Source organism: Saccostrea cucullata, unplaced genomic scaffold, assembly GCF_032062105.1.
Source record: "Saccostrea cucullata isolate Sc308-1 unplaced genomic scaffold, CSIRO_AGI_Scuc_v1 ctg1158, whole genome shotgun sequence".
NCBI lineage: Eukaryota > Metazoa > Mollusca > Bivalvia > Ostreida > Ostreidae > Saccostrea > Saccostrea cuccullata.
In genome coordinates, this window is record NW_026926078.1 from 22,119 (window position 1) to 44,087 (window position 21,969).

Below are 21,969 nucleotides of genomic sequence, written 5' to 3' on the forward strand. Positions count from 1 at the left end.
TTAAAATGCCAGTAATTTTTCACTACCAGTAATTCATAATTATATCCCCCTTCCCCACTTCATTCATATGGGTTTAACAATTTCTAATTAAACTTCATTAAAAAACAAATTAACATCAAAAAAGGGATCCAACTGCTTAACCTTAAGTAGCATGTGCTGTTGCTGCAACAGAACTAATTTCTCTTGCTCTTTAATAAGTTTTCTTTTCTCTTTAAGGTATACCTTTACTCAGTATGACCAAAACTTCCACTGATAAGAACGAAAAACTACCTATTGAACACTGTACACCTATGATTCTCGTGTTAAATTTCAACTTCAAATAACTAGGTCAATGACCTACTTTTCATGCTATCGACCCCTGAGTATTTCTCAGAAAATACCTCAATTTTTCACACCATGAACAATTTTTTTCTATACACACAAAATATTACAAGCAACTTAACTCTTTAAATAATGAAATATTATGGCAATGGCAAAGCGTTGCCTCATAAAAAGGAAAGATTGGAGTTTCGGCGATAAATGTGATAATTATTACAGTCCGAATTTCCTCTGTCATTTTTATATTTTTTTTCCCATTTTTAATCGAATATTACAAAAATCTGACTGATAAGAACTCTAAACTATTGAGAGCCTCAGATTACTTTTGTTGCCCTAATTCTCATGGTATTCATATTATATGGGGTCAATGATCAAATTATTGAGATATGTTGTCTCGAATGGTTTTTTTTTTTTTTTTTTTTTTTTTACATATTTTTGAATTTCTTTATTTCACAACAATCAATTATAAGGTTTAACACATATAATATTTGCAAAATGATGTTTAAAAAACATGTAACCTTTACTTTGTGATTTATATTGCAAAAAATAAAAAAATTTGACAAAAATGGAAAACTAAAAATATAGTCCGAATTTCCTCTGCATTACCATACATTGACTTTTGTTCCTGTATATTTTCTTTAAATAATAAAATATTAAATTTTCAAATTGATTTTGATTTAAAACTTACTTATTTTATCCATTTAGAAAATTCTTGATTTAAAATATTATACTTTATAAAAATTCCTTTCTGTTTTCTGAAACCTGAGTAAACGTCATCCTTAATGTTGATGAGTTCTTCTTCCAAAAGAGCACCTGTTGTGACCTTTTGCTTTTTGGATGGTGGTTCACTGTATGAGGAAGTGAAGGCTGATGAAGTCTCATCTGTAGGAGCCGGATCAAACTCACTGCTTGTACACTGCACAGGCTCGCGATCACCAGAGGGTGTACATACAACTTCAATAGAAACTGGATCTGCAAAATAATTTCTTCATTGAATTTCAACTCTATTAATGCATACAATATTTAATCATAATTTACTTCACAATGTTCAAAACTAAATCATTTCATTTGTAATTCAATTACTGTAAATCACTTTTTATTCGCGAGAACTTTATTTTCGCGTTATTACGCGAGACAGTCTGCTCGCGAAAATTTAATTCTCGCGTATAATAGTATTCCTTAAGATTATATAGAGCAAGAACCACAATTCGTGAAAATTTTGTCGCGCTTATCAAGAGTCAATGACCATCTCGCGAAAATAAGGTGTCGCGAAAATATAGTGATCTACAGTAGTTAGTTAGTGTTACATGTACATGTTTATCAGTAAAGGGGACTAGACCATTTCCGGTCGAAAGAGTTCAATGATTGTGACATCAAAATGAAATGCATGTTTTAAACTTTTGACCCCCTTACCGGTTTTATGGTGTTTCGAATGCAAAAGAGTTTAACACATTTTATATGCAAAATACATACGTACTTTAAATATACCTGTGTTAAAATCTACCATTAAAGTTCTTTGGGCTTCATGGAATTTTAACACATGCCTGTATTAACATCCCCATACAATATTATACCTTTTAAAAGTTTAAAAACAATACATAATTCCCTAATTAAACAATAGTTTTGTTAGAAATATCACCTGCTGTGTCAAAGCCACAAGGAAGACCACAGAGGCTTGGTCTACCCTCCAACCCATCAAGCAGCAGTTGCTCGCTAGCAGTGGGAGACGGCGGTCGTTTTCCTCCTCCTGTTTTTGGGTGCAAATTAGCACTCCTCTTCTCCTTAGCTGTATGAATTGAAATATTAAAGTACAATAATAAACATAGAATTTATTTCTCAAGCTTGAATTATTTTAGATATGACCCATATGTCAGTTTAATTAAGGAATTTTTTAAGTTTAGTGTGAATTATTGAATTTAACATGTTTGTGAGCACGAAAAAAATTACTCAATATTCAAATTTCTCGCTGTCCTATATTGTTGCATTTTTACCAATGTCTATGTAGCCTCATTCTGACATCACGCTAGCGCATGTTTCTCCCTGTATATTTCTACCCATGAGTATACACGAAAAAGGTATTCAAATCAACTTCACAGTTGGTGTACTAGAAGAACACAGTGAATGTAAATATGGGTGCTAAATAGGTAATTTTAATTAAGATTTACAAATAATGCTTTATTTTTGCCTGTATTGTTTCAAAAATGATTTCTACATGTATATGGTTGTTTGCTTTTGGATGTCTAAACCCAGAAGGGGGGGGGGGGGGGGTGTTAAAAATACACTAATGCAAAAAAAAAAAGCTTACCTTTTTGCTTTATATTCTGGTATTTCTTCTTGATTTCCACCACTGACCGTTGAGCTATGGTATTTCCCCTGAAAAAAGAGTACACTATGTAAGAAATTGCATCAAATGAAGAAATAATGTTAGTTATCCAGGTCCAGTCAAGGGTGTATGGGGATTTGCCCTGGTTTTTTTTCCATACATACAAACCAGTGTAAATCCCTGCACACCCCTGGTTGGACCTGCATAACGAATTTATTTCTTTTGTACCCATAAAAATGCTTTGTAAACATCAGAGTAGTCTCAATCTATCGATTAAATAACCAAGTAATATAATACATTGTGATGTCAGGTTATTTTGCTTTTATCATAAAGTCTCTGAGAATGTATGCATTGTGGCATCACGTTTTATTTACACCCGGCTCAAGTTGGGTGCACGGATATTTATATTCAACTTTGTTACCAATCAAAGGAAACTAATATAATCATAATTTTTTTTTCCATTCCTTTTGTGTAATATGCAGTTAATGCAAATATGCACTTCAAATCAATGGCTGAAATATTTGAAACCAAATAATATTGTAGGGATGACAATGGAGTGCAGAATTGCTTATCGGTCAACTGCATGATGTTCATATATAAATAAATAAACCAATATTTGTGCATCATACATATATATAATGTTGATGGACAAAATTAAATAAAATTGAAAAAGTTGAAGAATTAACAGTGCATCATCTACAATGATATAATTAGCATGATAAAGGCATGAAAGTTGACCCAGTTCCATATTTATTTAAAAGCTAAAAAAAAACAGAGAGAGACTGCATGTGTGTGTACATTTGTAAATGCATACATGAATTACAGTTTCATAAATTAAGCAGGTCAGCTTTGGCCATTCATTGTATTAGCCCTTAATTATCCACACAAAAAATCCACGACACGTTTCTTTCATGCAGTAAGTATAATTATATGGTTCTTTCTTTTTTTTCTTTTAAATTGCTTCTACCTAGGTGAAAATGATCAGTGACGAGTTGAACTTTCTTTAACAAACTTTACTTCATGATATTTTTTTTAATGATCGACTCTCATGTGCATGTTTTTTTTGTTTTTTTTTTAATATGCTAAGATGACAGCCAGCTGATAGTGACTTACGCATTGATCAAGTCGGCAATCTCCTTCCATGCTTTCGCTTTCTCCCCCGCTGTTCTGCCTGAACCATCTAACTTTCCGAACAACAATGACTCTTTCTTCTTTACCTCCTCAACTAACAGTATTTCATCTTTCGGTAACCAATTAACTTTCCTATTCCTCTCCTTTGTGATCTTACTACTTTCACTCGTTTCAGCTATTTCAGTCATTTTTGTTTCGACGGCAGACGATTATGTAACTTCAACATTGAAGAGTTCCAATGAATTACCGTAAGCGCGCTAAAGATCACGCATGCTACTATAGCGATAAAGACTTTCAGTCATGCTTTTTGCTTAGCATAATCTTTGTTAATATTTGGCTTAGTCTCTTTTATGATCCACTTAAGAGCGCAATCTTAATTAAGCCTACATTTTAAAATTAAGACAAAATTCTGACTTTAATTTAAGACAGTTTCATGATCCCGGGGCCTGGTTCTGAGGCCTGCGTGCATCAATTTTGATGTAACCACATTATTAATTTTATTGTATTTCTAATAAAATAAAAAGTTGGTATTGCGGAGACCAATCCAGAGAAAAATGTTCTGTCCTCACCTAAACATAGTTTAGTACTCAAATATCGCTTTAAGAAACTTTTTTGTTAATACATGCAATACATGTAGGAATCATTGTATCAAATTATTCTATGCATTAAAAATTGTTTCTGTTAATTTTTATAGGCCCTTATCAGATACCAGATGCTGTTCAGACATCTGTTTTACTGTAAACATGTAGAAAGACAACTTTGTAGGTAAGTATATTATAACAACATTGTTATTTCATAATTTATGTTATTTTGTATACTGACTTTTTATGATGTATTTTGTATTTACTCTTTAGTTATTCTATAAAGCATTGGGTAAATTTATTCTATTTTAGATTTTTTTAGATTTTTATTTAAATATATATATATTTTAAAAATTTATAAGAAAGATATACAATGAACAGTTAGTCTAGGATACTATTTCCTTCTTCAATATTTAAAAAGACTAGTGTTCTATTTCTGTCTGTCAGTTTGTGGGTTTAACATTGTTCTGTTTGTTCTATTTGACGTATACGGATGAAACACAATATAGGGGACAGTAAGGTTGCACTTGGGGGTAAAAAATTAATGTCTTCGTTTTGCCCCAAAAACATTTTTTCTAAAAAGTAGAGTATCTAAAGGATCTCAAGCATAAACGGTTTTGTGAAATTCACATTAGAACTTTGTTTTTTACAAGCTGATAATAACCTCATTTTCACAGGTTACGGACACTACAAGTGTTGTTTTCTTTGAAATAAATATTGAAAACTGTTTATAAGCTCTAATTTTTTCAACTGCTTACAAACAAAGAACATATATAAATACAAAATAAGGACAAAATTATGACTAAAAAGGTGACATTGTACTTTAAAATTTAAACAGTTCTTACTTCATACATTTTTGCTCAAAATGGTAGTATTTCATTTCATGTGAACTCTTTAAAACCAATATAAATAAAGAAAAAACTATTTATAAATAACACTTTTTATGCATTTGGTGAGATATAAATACTTCCATTAAAATAGGACATTTCATTTTTATAAATTTTCTAAAATTATTTGATAGCTTCATTAAGTTACGGACACTACAAAACCCAAATATTTATGATTGGCATTTGGTTTGTGGTAAAAAAACATTTTATGAACTTCTGAACTAGTATAAATCAGATTTAAATGATTATTAAATACAAAGTATATACAAATTAGATATTATTTCAAGTAAAAACAATTTACTTGCAAATGCCAATAGAAAAAAATCCACTTTAGGAAATCCTGAAACTTCCTTCTTTCATATAACTACATGTATTTATTACTGAAGTGCAAAAGAAAAGTTTTATTATTCATTAAAGTTTTATGAAAACTATTTAGAATGTAGGTACAATGATCAATGAAGTCAATTGACCAAATTTAAGGGTTGAGAACACTACACAATACTTTAATTTTTCACAGGTTTGTGGATGAAGTTTTTGTTTTTAAGCCCTTTTCCTATCTTTTTTCAGCATTTCATTTCTCATTTCAGTTTCTCCTGATTTTTTTTATTTTTCAGATCTCAACTTCATCTGTTACAAGCATAACATAACCAATATACTTTGAATAAATATATACACATGTAACTTTAGACAGGTGTTATGTGTAAGTAGAAAAGTCAAACCTTGAAGAATAAAGCTCACTAATATTTCTTCAATTATTTTTAGCTCACCTCAACGAAGTTGGGGGAGCTTATGTAATACCCTCGGCGTCGGCGTCGGTGTCGGCGTCCCAGGTTAAGGTTAAGTTTTTTGGAGCAGTTTTCTTTTTAAGTACTTCTATGTCCTATATTGATTAGACATGCATGGAAGATGGTTCTAGTGTGTTTCATTGTACCAGTCAAAGTTTCAGATGCTGCAATTTCAGCAAAGGAATGACCAGGTTAATGTTTTTGGAGCAGGTTAACATTTTTGGTGCATTTTTTGGTGTAGGTTCCATTTCCAAGTAACTATAATCCCAATGTTGACCAAACTTGCATGGATGATACATCTAAGGATGGATACTACCGGGCTTGCTTCGGATGCTGAATCTGACCTATATTTTCTGGTTGAGTGAACAGGTTAAAGTTTTTGGTACAGGTTTCATTTCCAAGTAACTATGAGACCTACGTTGACCAAACTTGCATGGATGATACATCTAAGGATGCATACAACCGGGCTTGCTTCGGATGCTGAATCTGACCTACATTTTCCGGTTGAGTGAACAGGTTAAAGTTTTGGTGCAGGTCTCATTGCCAAGTAACTATAAGCCCTATGTTGACCAAACTTGCATGGATGATACATCTAAGGATGGATACTACCGGGCTTGCTTCGGATGCTGAATCTGACCTATATTTTCCGGTTGAGTGAACAGGTTAAAGTTTTTGATGCAGGTCTCATTTCCAAGTAACTATAAGCCCTATGTTGACCAAACTTGCATGGATGATACATCTAAGGATGCATACTACCGGGCTTGCTTCAGATGCTAAATCTGACCTACATTTTCCGGTTGAGTGAACAGGTTAAAGTTTTTGGTGTAGGTTTCATTTCCAAGTAACTATGAGACCTATGTTGACCAAACTTGCATGGATGATACATCTAAGGATGCATACTACCGGGCTTGCTTCGGATGCTGAATCTGACCTACATTTTGTGGTTGAGTGAACAGGTTAAAGTTTTTGGTGCAGGTTTCATTTCCAAGTAACTATGAGCCCTATATTGACCAAACTTGCATGGATGATACATCTAAGGATGCATACAACCGGGCTTGCTTCGGATGCTGAATCTGACCTACATTTTGCGGTTGAGTGAACAGGTTAAAGTTTTCATCAAGAGATGAAAATTCTCAAATTTGCTTCAGATGCTGGATTTTGATTACATTTTCATGAAGAATAACTAGTTTAAATTGTTTATGTAGGTCTATTTCAAAGTATCAGATCAGAATTGCTTAAATATTTTCATTTTTGGAATGTACACTTTTTGTTGGTTAATTGTGTGACTTTGCCTTACTTAAAGACAACATTCGTTGAGGTGAGCTCTGTAATCTCTGATTACCTATGTTTTATTCTTTTCTGTGAAGCATTCAATTTTCTTCAAACAGTTAAATATACAATACTTTATATGAAATTGGTGTAATTTTAGTTGTTTTCTTTTTTGAAATTGTTTGTAGTGTCCGTAACCAAATTACTTCCCAACTGTTTAACATTTTGAATGCAAATTTATTTGCATTTAACACATTTTAAGATTTCACCTAATAAGCAACTAAACAATTGAAGCAATATTCACAAAAATATGGGTTATGTAGCTAGTGATAGTAATTTCTAACTATTTTTATATGTCATTGTGGGTGTCCAATCATTATTTTAGTACTTGCAGTAAAGAAAAAAACCACTAAATGATCTAAAAGAATTCCAACTAATAAACACCTTTTTATCTCTAAATTCAATACTGTACATCACTAAATTTTCGCGACACCTTATTTTCGCGAGATAGTAATTGACTCTTGATTAGCGAGACAAAATTTTGGAGAATTGTGCTTATTGTTCTATAAAATCCTAAGGAATACTATTATACGCGAGAATTAAATTTTCGCGAGGACGCTGTCTCGCGTAATTATGCGAAAATAAAGTTCTCGCGAATAAAAAGTGATTTACAGTAATACACTGTTTCAAAAATTTATCTGTAAATTCTATGGCGAAAAATAAAGATATATCATTTTTCAACTTTTGGTTACGGACACTACACACTCTACAAGTTATTCACAATAGGATAAAACTATACCTTAAATAAAGGGATTTCAACAAGATTTTCTTAAATGTAACACCAGTTGACTTAAACAATGAAAAATAATGACATGCTATTTGACTTAAATCCTAGGATGTCAATAGCATCTGCCAATATCAAGGTGATGTAACCCCAACGATCTTGTATATGAAAATGGTGCAATCTGGGTTTCCCAAATTAGTTGCAATATCAAAATGAGCGAGAAAAATAAAGTACATTGACTAACTTGTTAAACAAACTTCTGACCCTTGTGAACAAATTTGCATTAGTGTTTTAACACTGCCTGTTTCAAACTGCCTCAAATTTAGGTTACGGACACTACAGGGTTTTGTAGTGTCCGTAACCACATTTGTAATGAAAATAGACAAACAGTGCTGATGATCAGGAAAATTACAAAACATCTCAGCATTTATATGAGATGCCTATCTAGGAAATTAGTAATGATATTTATAGAGCTTTCCAATTTCACAGAATGAAAGTGGTTACGGACACTACAGCTTTTTGTAAAACCTTAATTTTCCACATTAAAACATAATGAAATTTCATTTCAATTGTTACATTAACCCAACTTTTTTCTGTAAGTAACAGAGCATTAATACTGTGATTTTAGACAGAAATCTGAGAAAAAAAATGATATGGACATTTTTTTTTTGGCATAATGAGAGGGATGAAATTATGTCAAAAATGTATAACATTGCACCCCTATTACATTTTCTTTCATATCTTCAAAAGTTGTCATTCAATCCTGAAAATTCAAGCACCAAAATAATTTTTAAAATAAATTCTAAAGTCTGATAATGATCATAAGCATGAAAATTTATGATATATATATCAATAATTTCAATTGAAAAATGCTGTAATTTCAAAGCGCAACCGCATAACGCTAAAAAAGGGTCATTTTTGGGGTACATTTATTGCATTTACTTAAATTCTGTTAAAGTTAGATCAACAAAATTTTGCACACAAGTCCTTTATAAGTATGCCTATGAATGAATTATGATAAATTACATGTAAAGAAATTAACATTTCTAAAAATCGTGTATAACAATGTGGTATTCTTAATGCGCCTTATATTGTGTTTCACCCGATAGTGTTTGGATCGGTAACAAGGCAGCCAAGATGTACTCCCTCCACTCCTCTAAGTGGTACCTGGCCGCTTTCGCTCTCCGCCAGAGGATGCTCAACTTTGTCCAGAACTTTGAGTACTACATGATGTTTGAGGTGGTGGAACAAAACTGGCTCGTGTTCCAGCAAAACATGGAAAATGTAAGACATTATGATCATGAGTGACAGTAGCTGCAATAATGTAGCCCTCTCCGATTTTTTTTAATCTGATGTTTTCTGGAGAGGGCTACAATTCCATCGCATCTCCGTAATGGTGCAAATATTTTTTTTTAATAGGAGCGACTGCAGGCAAAATAAATTATTTTTACATTCAACTTACTTCTAATAAGACGAATTTTTTATTCACTGTCAACAGTAGACCCCGTTAAATGCGAAAAACTCGTAAAATAACTCTGCATGTTTCCTGGTAGTTTACTTCAGCAGCCATGACAGTTCACGCGTGACGTAATGAGACTTTCGCTTGAAATTTAGAACAACTGAATAAAGCAATTATCGGTGTTTATAAATGTATGTGCTGAATTTCATCACAAAAACATAGGTATATAAAACCATTTTAAGTGTTATTTTTATGCAAGCAGCGATATTTATGTTTAAAATAAGGGAATTCCAAAAAGATCCGCTCCTATAGAACCTAAATTCTCATTGGCTGTCCCAAAATACAATCTATCAAGGTCAGTAAACATGGCGGATAAATTCGAGTTGTGATGTTGACATACACGAAAAATAAGCGATATAGGGATCGTTCTGTATATTTTTGCATTGGTTTACGTCTTGGATGACTACTTATTTGGAGTCAAGGTAAGAAATGTTAATAAAATAGCCATTTACTGTTAATTTGAGCCGAAATCCGTGCGGGAGCAAATCACTCCCGCAGCTGCACCATTATGGAGATCCTAAGGAGTTGTAGCCCTCTCCCAAAAAAAAAAAAAAAAAAAAAAAAGGGAGAGGGCTACATTATTGCAGCTAGAGTGACATAGCTGCAATAATGTAGCCCTCTCCGATTTTTTTTAATCTGATGTTTTCTGGAGAGGGCTACAATTCCATCGCATCTCCGTAATGGTGCAAATATTTTTTTTTAATAGGAGCGACTGCAGGCAAAATAAATTATTTTTACATTCAACTTACTTCTAATAAGACGAATTTTTTATTCACTGTCAACAGTAGACCCCGTTAAATGCGAAAAACTCGTAAAATAACTCTGCATGTTTCCTGGTAGTTTACTTCAGCAGCCATGACAGTTCACGCGTGACGTAATGAGACTTTCGCTTGAAATTTAGAACAACTGAATAAAGCAATTATCGGTGTTTATAAATGTATGTGCTGAATTTCATCACAAAAACATAGGTATATAAAACCATTTTAAGTGTTATTTTTATGCAAGCAGCGATATTTATGTTTAAAATAAGGGAATTCCAAAAAGATCCGCTCCTATAGAACCTAAATTCTCATTGGCTGTCCCAAAATACAATCTATCAAGGTCAGTAAACATGGCGGATAAATTCGAGTTGTGATGTTGACATACACGAAAAATAAGCGATATAGGGATCGTTCTGTATATTTTTGCATTGGTTTACGTCTTGGATGACTACTTATTTGGAGTCAAGGTAAGAAATGTTAATAAAATAGCCATTTACTGTTAATTTGAGCCGAAATCCGTGCGGGAGCAAATCACTCCCGCAGCTGCACCATTATGGAGATCCTAAGGAGTTGTAGCCCTCTCCCCAAAAAAAAAAAAAAAAAAAAAAAAGGGAGAGGGCTACATTATTGCAGCTAGAGTGACAGTAAAACAAATAGCATAAGATGCCTCAGAAGTATCTACATATAATTAATTTTACATGCTTCAACATTGTAAATTAGGGAATAACTATCTTCTAATTTGGTATTTGCGACTGTTAATGCTGATTTTAGTTAATAACTGAATTTTACCCGTGATGTGTAAGCGGAGCCGGTAAAACGGATGTTTGCGACCGTTTAATCAGCAATAACGGTCGCAAATACCAAATTAAAAGATCAGTTATTCCCATTCTAATGCATTCTAAAAGATCAGTTATTCCCATTCTCATCCATTCTAATTCTAATGAATCATTTTGTTTCTTGTTTACGTCTTATTTTGATGAATTTTGTTACATGAAATACGTCACGGAGCATTGTGTTTTGCATCGCTCTATTATGACGTCACAATGCAAAAGCTTTCACGCTCGTTAATGCTCGTTTTACTGCTTTAAACATCATTTAATGAGCCAATCAAAGAGTCTTTTACAAAATAATTGCATTAGAATGCTGTTTATACTTGAAATTGTTGAAGAAATTATGCAACTCCCTACATATAAACTAAACATCAAACATCAACTTAGGAATAATTTTACATGTTTCAATTTTCTTGATAGGTGTCTAACATAGATGATGTGTTGGCGTACCATGCTGATTTTCTGAACACTTGTATGAATGACTGTATGTTAACAGACCCTGACCTTCTGAGGATTGTACACAAACTGATGGTGGTTTGTGTCACATTCTCCAACTTCATACAGGTAACACTGGTCAATCATACAGGTAACACTGCCTAATCATAGTCAAAACTTCCAACTTCATAAGGTAACACTGCATAATCATAACCAAAACCTCCAACTTCATACAGGTAACACTGGTCAAACATACAGGTAACACTGCTTAATGTTACAGGTAACACTGCATAATCATTACCAAATCCTCTAACTCCATACACACAACACTGCTTTATCTTAACCATAACCTTCAAAACATATTGAAATTGTTAATTTTGTTTAAGATCCACAATTTGCTTCCTTTAGGTAGCAGAGATTTGTCTTTATTGATTAAATTGATAATGAGATTATAGCTTACAAGAGTTTAAAACTGTTTTCACTTAATCAGTAAGTACAATATTATATCAATGTCCGTTCAATATTAAAAAGCATACAGTTGTTTAAGACCTTTGTCTTCTAATAAAAATTAAGAAATGTCTGTTATTATACCTGTATCTTTACATTGGTTCAAAACAGAGATTGAGTCTGAGCACAGCTGTGGAGCCGGAGAGCAAACCAACACGAGAGAGTTCTCTACAGGCCAACAGTAAAGAACACAGAGAGCAGGCCATCAAAGAGAAACTCAAAACAAAGGTAGGTCTGAGTACAGAACTAGAGAGTAAACCAACACGAGAGAGTTCTCTACAGGCCAACAGTAAAGAACACAGAGAGCAGGCCATCAAAGAGAAACTCAAAACAAAGGTAGGTCTGAGTACAGAACCAGAGAGTAAACCAACACGAGAGAGTTCTCTACAGGCCAACAGTAAAGAACACAGAGAGCAGGCCATCAAAGAAAAACTCAAAACAAAGGTAGGTCTGAGTACAGAACTAGAGAGTAAACCAACAAGAGATAGTTCTCTACAGGCCACCAGCAAAGAGAGCAGAGAGCAGGCCATCAAAGAAAAACTCAAAACAAAGGTAGGTCTGAGTACAGAACCATAGAGTAAACCAACTCGAGAGAGTTCTCTACAGGCCACCAGTAAAGAGAGCAGGCCCTCAAAGAGAAACACAAAACAAAGGTAGGTCTGAGTACAGAACCATAGAGTAAATCAACACGAGAGAGTTCTCTACAGGCCACCAGTAAAGAACACAGAGAGCAGGCCATCAAAGAAAAACTCAAAACAAAGGTAGGTCTGAGTAAGAACCATAGAGTAAACCAACACGAGAGAGTTCTCTACAAAGGTATAGTAAGGTATTCAAAGTCTTCTAAAGAAGTAGCTTGTCTTGATCTGCTACTGATCTCAAGGGAAAACACAGAGAATACAAATGTTAAAACATTTTTGGTTATTACTTTATGAGTAAGAGGTCAATACATATGAGAGAAGAATTTTAATCATGTTCATGCATTTCGAATAATAAGAAAATTTTCAAACATTGTGTATAATACTAAAAAAAATACATTGGGGCATCAAAGAAATTCTGTAAATAAAGGTATGTTATCTCCTTCAAACTATCACTGACGAATATCACAGTGACTGTAAAATGACAATACATTTTAATTATTTTTTCTTTTCTTTAGTTTAGACTGAGAAAATTACGAATTAATTGAAATCCTTTGTTTTGATAAAAAAGGGCTGTCATATATTTAGTAGAGACACAATAATATGTAAATAAAGCCCTTTGGTGAGATCGATCCATAAATATATCGACTTCACAGAAAAGCATATTGACCGAGCACGTAGTGCGAGGTCGATATGTATTTCTGTGAAGTCGATACATCTATGGATTGACCGAATACAAGGGCTACATTTGTTATATTATTTTTATATAGATTGATAAAAAATGTGAAAATAATAAGAACAAGGCTCAAGTTTTCTTTCTTTCACACTTTGAGACTAGAGATTAAAACTAGAGGTACTGTGAGTGATGAGCTCATTAAATGATACTAGTTGTAATGGCAAAGTCCATGTTTTGCTGTGACAGGGAAACCCAAAATAAGTGTCGGATCAAAAAGTAAAATAGGAGGCCACAATGGCAATCTGTAATAAAGATTCTGTGAAAGTTTCATTAAATTTCACTCAGTGGTATAAGAGGAGTAGCGGATAAGAGATGGGTACCCCAAAAGCGTAAAAGACAGACGGACAGACCGAAGGACATACCATTTACAGTATACCCTCCCACTTTTCAAGCGGGAGGTATAATAAATTAAGCTGTTTAATGTTAATGTGTTTCCTTTATATGGAGTAATTAAGAGGATTTAATTATTCAAAATACGTTTATAATTCATTTTATTATTTTTACTATCATTATTTGACAAATATATCCAAACTGATATGTTTCAAATTAAAGTAGATCCTAATTGAAGGCTTCAAGGCATTGTTATGACTTTCATCAATTACAGAACATGGAAAAATATTAAACAAGTTGAAATAAACATTTTATTTCAGAAACACCAAGTGATATATTTTATATTAGCTATAATTGTGAAATCAGTACTATTTGTTTTATAGAAAATAATCTCCATTTTAAGAAACATCAAGTCAATATGCATTTCAGATTCTATAAATAGTAATTCAAGTCTTTATGCTGTTATATACTTAATCATGTGATCATGTTTGAGCCAATTTGAGGACTTTGAATAAATGATGAAAATAATATACAGCTATATCCTGATTTTTGAATTGTGTATTGAACATCCTTGTTCTAAAATGTACACATGATTACTTATCTGTCATTATATTATTTGAACCCAATCAGCATCTAACTGAATTATTTTACCTTTGTTAGAAGTTTCTTTCATACAACATGGATGTAAGTTTACCTGTAAATCATTATTTTATCATAACATTATTCAACCTTTGATATTAAACCTTTAGTTCTAGACATTTCTTGATCTTTTTTAATCCAAATTCAAGCCAGGCAATTACCAAATGTACATTTATGTTAAAGGTCTCTCTTGGCATGACCTTCTCATTTATTTACCTGATGTAGTAATCATAACCTTTCCTCCTTTTCAGCTTATAAAGTATGGTGACTTGTTCAGAAATTTTATTTATGAACTGTTCTTAAAATCAACTGTTTTAACAAAATTAATATCAATGAAATGATTAACTTTTATATTAACAAAGTATGTGATATGAAAAGTGAGAACAATTCTCTTTGTTCTTTCTTTTTATAAAGGAAAATTACAATAATCTTATCTTTAATTTTTTCAATATTGAACATGTTGAAAGAAAATTAAACTAAAATTTGGGATAAAAATATATATTATTTCCTGAGGTTATTAAAATTCTTAACATTAAAAATAATCTCTACAGCTGGTAAATGACAGGGCTGTAAGTATTTAATTAAAAAAGAAAATGAGTACATGTATACAAATTATATCTATCTTGTGAGCACAATATTGGAAATTATACTGTCGTTTGCATTTCTGAATTGGCATCCATGATTTTTATATGCATAGAAACACACTTTTATAGTAATTTATAAGAGTAAAGGATAATTCAATTGCTGGTGGGAGGCACTGAAAAAAATTCACCCAGTCACCAATGAGTGAACTCACAAATGAATAATTATCTTAGCTCACCTAATGTATCCTAAATACTCATGAGCTCATTTAGTCATAATATTGATGTATATAAAACTTTGTGGAGTTATTTTTAAAAACGTTCATATTTGTAAATGAAGTTTGTAAAATTAATTTGCTTTACGTTTTGGTTCTGTTATATGTGGACAAACGTTTCCAATATTTTGAGCATGTTTGGTTTGTGGGCAGAGAGAACACCAATATTAAATACACACTTGTATATCATATGTATGATGGCTGATTCAGGGATATATTTCTCCATGGTGAAATTTTCTTGATTGGATGAAAGGTTAATGAGTTTTGGGCAAAAATAGTCCTACATGTACTCGCAATATTTGACGAATGAACATTGGACATTATAGATTACTATAAAAAAATACCACACAGAAGAGAATGAATATTATGATATATAATACATAAAGGACATATTGGAAGTAGTTATTGACAGAAATAATATTAATATGTATATTTTACCAAGGGTTATGCTTTATACCATCTTTAATTTCAACATTAAAATATTTAACTATTTAAATAAAGCATTTACTTATTGGTTTGATCACTTTGTTAAGAATTCTTTCAAAAATCAGGCAAAGAACCTACCTATTCCAATACTGTGAGATGAATACCTGATTTGCAATTTGATCATAATGTTTTCTACTCATAAATCCTTATGTTGTTAAATAATAGTTTGTTTGAAACTGTTTTTTTAAAAACTTATTTCTTTTTATTCCTTTGATTTATCAATCACAGAAATGGAAATAAGTGTACGTACCTTTTAATTTATAGGTTGTTGCAGAGCATGTAGATCTAATGATGGCCAGTGAGAACTTTGAGAGGACAATTGCAAACTTTGACCACAACTTCTCTGGCAAACTGATAGATTTACTGAGGAAAATCATGGACCTGAGTTCAGAAAGTGGACACCTGAAACTGCTTAACATTCTCTACAGGTTAGTTGTGAAATGGAAGGAAAAATAGTAAGAAAGTAAAAGAAATATAAACTATTCAGGTATTGAAAAATTCAAGTTTCCTGTTAAACTGTTTTTTAAACCAATGAAGAGTTCTTCTTTAGGAACAAATCATGTTCAGTTATTTACTTTATTTACTTTGTTGTGTATGTATAGACTGGATTTCAATGCTTTCAACAAAGAGTAGCTACTTGATTATGGTATATTTATAGACTGGATTTCAATGGTTTCTACAAGGAAAAGTTAGAAGCCATGTCAGCAGAGAAGGCTATGATGGAATCTTCTATACACAGTACAGATTCTGGTAAATGATAATCCTTAAGGGGCTGGGTGGTTGTGGCCATTCTTAGACTACATTGGTCTTAAATTCATATACGCTGTATGAACGCCGAATTTTGTGTGAAACGAAATGATTAATGATTTAAAACACATGAAGTGTAATGAAAAATAATACTTTCCACAAAAGTGTACTATAGATGTCGTTGTAATAACAAAACAATTAAACATATCTAGGAATTAAGAATTCAATCTTTTCATGAATATTGATGAAGGAAGTGCGTAAACAGTAGGCCTGTATATAGAAACACATGTCCACGGGAATTCACGGACAACGATGTATGTTGCATTTTGACAACAATTATTAATATTAAGGTCAATATGCGTCATAACAGAGAAGATGGTTGATACTGAATATATTAAAAGAAAAGTACCATTAAGAGCAAGACGCTTGCCATCCACGTCAAAAGTGAGTAGTATCCCAAACGGCCTACCTTGTTTTCTTTACGCCACGTGTGTTTATCAATCTAAGTGTAGCGACGGCGTCACGTGATGGATTTATTTAAGAATAGCTATTTTTCTTTCCTTGCAGGATAATAAATAATTTTAATTTGATAACTTTGTAACGCGTTTAATTTTAATGGTGTAATTTACAGTATTTTCGTAACTTTTATTGATAAACAAATGATATCCATTTCCAATCGTATTTTAACTGGCGCAAGTTATAGCGTGTATACTTTTAAGAAAAGAAGAACTCCATATAAAATCTGTAATGTATGAAACTTATCTTTGACAAATGAAAGTTGACAACTTGAGATATCAAATAAAAAAAAATAAGTTATATCCGAAAATTAAATTTTTGACCCCAACCTCCTTCAATTATATGTTGAAAAAAGAAAAAAAATGTTACAAAATTTGTCCTTCAGTCATCTGTATGAGTGTACTTGTACTAACTGTACAAAAGCTAAGATTCAGGTTAATAATTAAATGAACAAAAGTAGTCACCTGTCTGTGTGAATTTATTGTCTATAGCTCAGAATCCATTCAGAATGTTTCCTGTTAGATTCCATTTGTTTTGCTTTCAAAGTATAGTTTTCTCTCCATGGAGTTTGAATTTTAAATGACAAACAGCAGCATCTTACGATTCATGATTTAACCATCTTTTCAATATATTTTAAAATCAGCATATTGATTTATAGGATCCACTGGTTCATGGCCGACGTCATCATTTACGTCACAGCGTCCAGAGACGGCTCAATACGTCCCAAGTATCCACAAACAAAGACCATCATCTAACTCATCTAGTTAAGAAGGGCTGACCAGAACAACACAAGTACTAACATTGGAAAGAGATAAAGAAACTAAGATATATTAAAGTTCATTGTTGGACTCAAATAACTTATTGCAATGCACAATGCAATTCCATGTCACTGGTATGTGCTTGTAGATGTTAAAGGAAACATTTTTGAAAAGTTTTCTTACGAAAAATTGTATATGTGGGAAGTGAGAACTATGTTAATCTGAGTAATATATTTGAAGTCATTAGCACAGTATTGATGAGATATTCTTTTATTAAGGAATAATTGGTCTTTTTATATTAATAAAGAGTTATTAATTCCACATTTTTACAAATTAGTGATTTTTAAAAAAGTATATTGCTTTAATGGGGATTGCTAAAAGAATTTACCCACAAATGTGTCTGGCCGCAGAGGAAAACCTATTTTTCGATGTATTTATTGGAATTATCTAAAAGCAGTGATGGCTTTGCATAGCTTTAATTTATTTTAGTAAAATTCATTCATTAACATACAACAAATATTTTCATTTTTTGAGAAAACACCAATGAAAAATAATTAAACATGTATTTTGAAAAAAAGATTCTCACTGATCATTGGATTAATATCGATAAAGAAAAAAACCCAGAAAAAATGTAAACTTTAACTTTTTAGTTTCTGTGAGAAATTTGACAAAGTCCAAGTGTATAGGACTGAGGCTTTAAAGGTCAATTATAATATTTTTGTGAAAATTCATAACTATTCATTATTGTCAGCCTCTGGAGCAATATGAATGACATTCTGAGCTCTATTTAATTTTTTGTCACCAATTTCCATCACTTATAGTCGTTTAAATTTACCTGTGTGACAAGTGGATCATTTATTGTGAATCGCTTATCTCCCTTGTTGCGTGACGTCATCCGAGACAGCATGAAATAGGAAGTGCATGCTATATTGCCGTGTTTGGAACATTATATGTTTGCAAGAAGTTGCCGCGTTGGCTTTTAACTGTACCAATAAATCGGAACAAGACATGAGTATATATTTAAATTCTTATGCACCTGAAATTGAGGGAAATATGGACATTCAATTTTAAAAAAAGATGGTTTTGAGCCCAATAAACACGAAACACTATAAATGTAAACGACATTTTACATAACGAGTTAAGGCTACATTTTGATTAATTATAAAATTATCTCACAAATTTCTTAGTTTTATTTCAAATTTAAATGGCATTTTTCAATTTGTCAGTTTAGGTATTTACAGCCTCAATACTCAACAAGATCACAAGTACCTGACGATTGGTTCATGTACTTTGCCCCTTCCCCCTACTGAAAATAAAACTAAGCAAAATATACATGAATTCCTTGTCCGTCATACCAATAATTCGATATTTTCTGCTTTTGTCAAGTTTTAGAGATTGGCCTCTACAGTAGAGCATGCACTCGGTATATACATGACTGAACATTACGAAGCGCCAAGTCAAAAGTACATGTATTTCGGCTTAAACCTACGAAACCTACCGAAACGAAACGAAATCACGACGATACGAAACGAAACCTGCCGAAACGAAACAAAACTATCAAAATGTTTGGGTTTTTTTTTCAAATCAAGGTACATGTATATAAACATATATGTGTAACTGCATGTGGACTTTTTTTTTTTTTTACTTCAAATAAAATTTATATATATAGTTCAAGCATTTGTTAGTTTAAAATTTTAAATTATTGATAAATTATACTCCCTTCTCAGTCAGCTGCAAATATGCACGAGCGTACTATGCATGTATAATTTCAATATGTGCAGTATTTTCTAATTTTTATATTTTACTCTTATTTTCAGTCCTTATTTATAAAGTCACTGTACTGTTTTATTGCGAATGTCATAAAACATAGGATAAACCAGCGACTTAGAGTATTTAGTAATCCATTCCGAGGTGTCTGATTTTATTGTTCAGTTATACATGTAACTACATGTACAACCGGAATCTTGTGTATCCTTTCTACGTACATACAGTCCTATTTTTATCGAGGATTTTCGAGGAAGAAATGAGTGGTTTGCAATAAAGAGGCTCCATAAGAGACGTCGAAAACGATTTTACTGACAAGAAAAAAGTCTCTCAGAGCAAACGATGTCAATTGTAAGTAGGTAAATTATTCAGTAAGATATTAATAAAATATGACATTGGCGTTGGAAGCGTGGGGGGGGGGCGTGTTAGCCTCCCCCCAAAACTTTTCTTTTTTTTTGCAAAGAAATATATTATATAGGCATTAACCTTTTTGTTGGTTACCCCACCCCCCCCCCCTTTTTAATAGCTTGGAGCGAAGCCTGTGGTGCTTGAACTATATAAATTTCATATGAAGTAAAATTAGACAATATAATCATTCTGAAAGTTTTGTTTCGTTTCGTTTCGGCAGGTTTCGTTTTCATTTAGTTTCGTTTCGTTTTGGTAGATTTCGTTTCGTTTCAGTTCGTTTCGTTTCTATTTCGTTTCGCACTTTGCAGGTACCCGTCTCTTAGAGATGTATGATAAGAAATGGAAATTAAATCATTGAAATCTGTGTCAATCTGTTAATCAAGGCTACCTGATTTTCTTGCATCCTAACCAATTTATGATCATAGAACAATATTTGACGGGCGTATCATGCTGTGGCGGGGCTCTTTTTCATCATCAGATTACACATCATACAGTTCTGATTTCTGTAAACATTAATGACACCATTAAGGGTTTAGCTCCTTTGTGGCAATTATTATTTTTTTTTTTTACATTTTTATTGCAATTCACAAGAACTTGAATTTTTGTTCACAATTTTATTTCCCTCAGCCACAGAGATTATCTCAGATACAAACAGTTTATGTTTTCACTCTATTTACATATATTTGATTTTCTTCACTTCACCACTGCCCCACTCAGCTAAAAAGAGGTTGTCTCTGGTGTCTACACATAAACCCCCTGGAAACTGTAGATCACAGTTATCAATGTAACGGAGGAACTGTCCATCCTGATCTAGGATGTGGATACAGTTGTTACAAAAGTCTGCTGTCAGGATCTGACTCTGGCTGTCTGTTGTGATGCCGCGTGGAACAAATGGTCCCTTGTTAGTAGAGGGATGACCAGTGTATCTAAATCGGAGTTTTCCTGCCTGATTAACCACCACTACTGCTTTTGCTCCATGGTCAGCTACACAGATATCCAGGTTCCTGTTCTCACTGATGTATTTAAGGTTATCAGATGAATACAGAGGTTTACCTTCACTATCAAACTGAATGGTTTGCATCTCTGCGGAGCCAGAGTAACTGACAACTTTTGATTGTTTATCATCATCACTGACCATGGTAACCAGGAGTTCACCAGAGGAGGTACTACAGACACAGTTAGATCTCCACCCCTGTACTTTGATCACTTCCTGTATCTTTTTATTCTTCACTATGTTTACAGTTCCGTTGCTAGTATTAGTATAAACTAGATCTCCACTCCTTGTCACTGCTATGTCACATGGTATGTACCCATACTTGGTTTGGATTGACTTCAGTAGTTTGTCCTGGAGGTTGTAGAGTTTCATGTTTTTGTCTCCTCCACGTGTCCAGATTTCTTCATCACTGAGACAGGTAACACTTTGTAGTGAGTACTTATACTCAGTGTCAATGGTGGTGATGAGCTCTGGTTCATCAAGCAGTTGTTTGACTGGAGGACAGGATACAGCTTCTGGTGTCTTCATTGTGTAGCCATGTTCTTCTGGTGTAATGGATAATGGTGACAGAGAACCAAACATTTGATGGAGCTGTTCGGTGTTGATCTGATGAGGAGAGAAACCTGGTAGTAATACATTGATTTTAGGAGGTAAACGTTTGAATTCAGCATTCCTGGATTTGTATGCCAAGTTTAGAGAGACATCATTGTATTTTCTTCAGATCAAGAATGCACAGTTTAACATCATAAGTAATTTGCTTGATTTCATTTTCCTGTTTATTTAAAGCAGTCAGGTGTTTAGATTTCATCTCATCAATTTCAGATTTCTGTTTGTTGACAATGATGTTAATTTCTCTGTGCCAGTCTTCTCCTTGTTTGGTGACAGCTGTTGTCAGTTTTTCATAATGTTTTTCCAAGTTGACTTTTTCAGACCTTAAATCTGAAGTAATTTCCTGAAATGTTGGATAGAT

General features: G+C 32.8%; 2 protein-coding genes and 1 pseudogene across 8 annotated transcripts in view; 1 reads left to right on the forward strand and 2 right to left on the reverse strand.

The window, feature by feature from the left end:
* LOC134270686 (uncharacterized) overlaps positions 1 to 21,969 on the reverse strand; it is a 44,843-nt gene that overhangs the window by 22,072 nt on the left and 802 nt on the right. The window lies entirely within an intron of this gene.
* LOC134270684 (gamma-tubulin complex component 2-like) overlaps positions 1 to 21,969 on the forward strand; it is an 84,420-nt gene that overhangs the window by 17,814 nt on the left and 44,637 nt on the right. The window contains exons 20-27 of one of the 7 annotated variants that reach the window (XM_062752929.1): positions 4,467 to 4,537; positions 9,188 to 9,362; positions 11,609 to 11,752; positions 12,242 to 12,466; positions 14,492 to 14,515; positions 16,077 to 16,240; positions 16,471 to 16,562; positions 17,734 to 18,141. The exons of 3 other annotated variants lie outside the window; for them this stretch is intronic. In XM_062752929.1, coding sequence (XP_062608913.1) covers positions 4,467 to 4,537; positions 9,188 to 9,362; positions 11,609 to 11,752; positions 12,242 to 12,466; positions 14,492 to 14,515; positions 16,077 to 16,240; positions 16,471 to 16,562; positions 17,734 to 17,843 — 1,005 coding nt within the window. In that variant the 3' untranslated portion in view covers positions 17,844 to 18,141. Of the gene's footprint in view, positions 1 to 4,466; positions 4,538 to 9,187; positions 9,363 to 11,608; positions 11,753 to 12,241; positions 12,467 to 14,491; positions 14,516 to 16,076; positions 16,241 to 16,470; positions 16,563 to 17,733; positions 18,142 to 21,969 lie in introns of those variants that run through there. 3 more of the 7 variants (XM_062752930.1, XM_062752928.1, XM_062752933.1) reach the window with 3 other exon arrangements.
* LOC134270689 (uncharacterized) lies at positions 20,697 to 21,615 on the reverse strand (annotated as a pseudogene).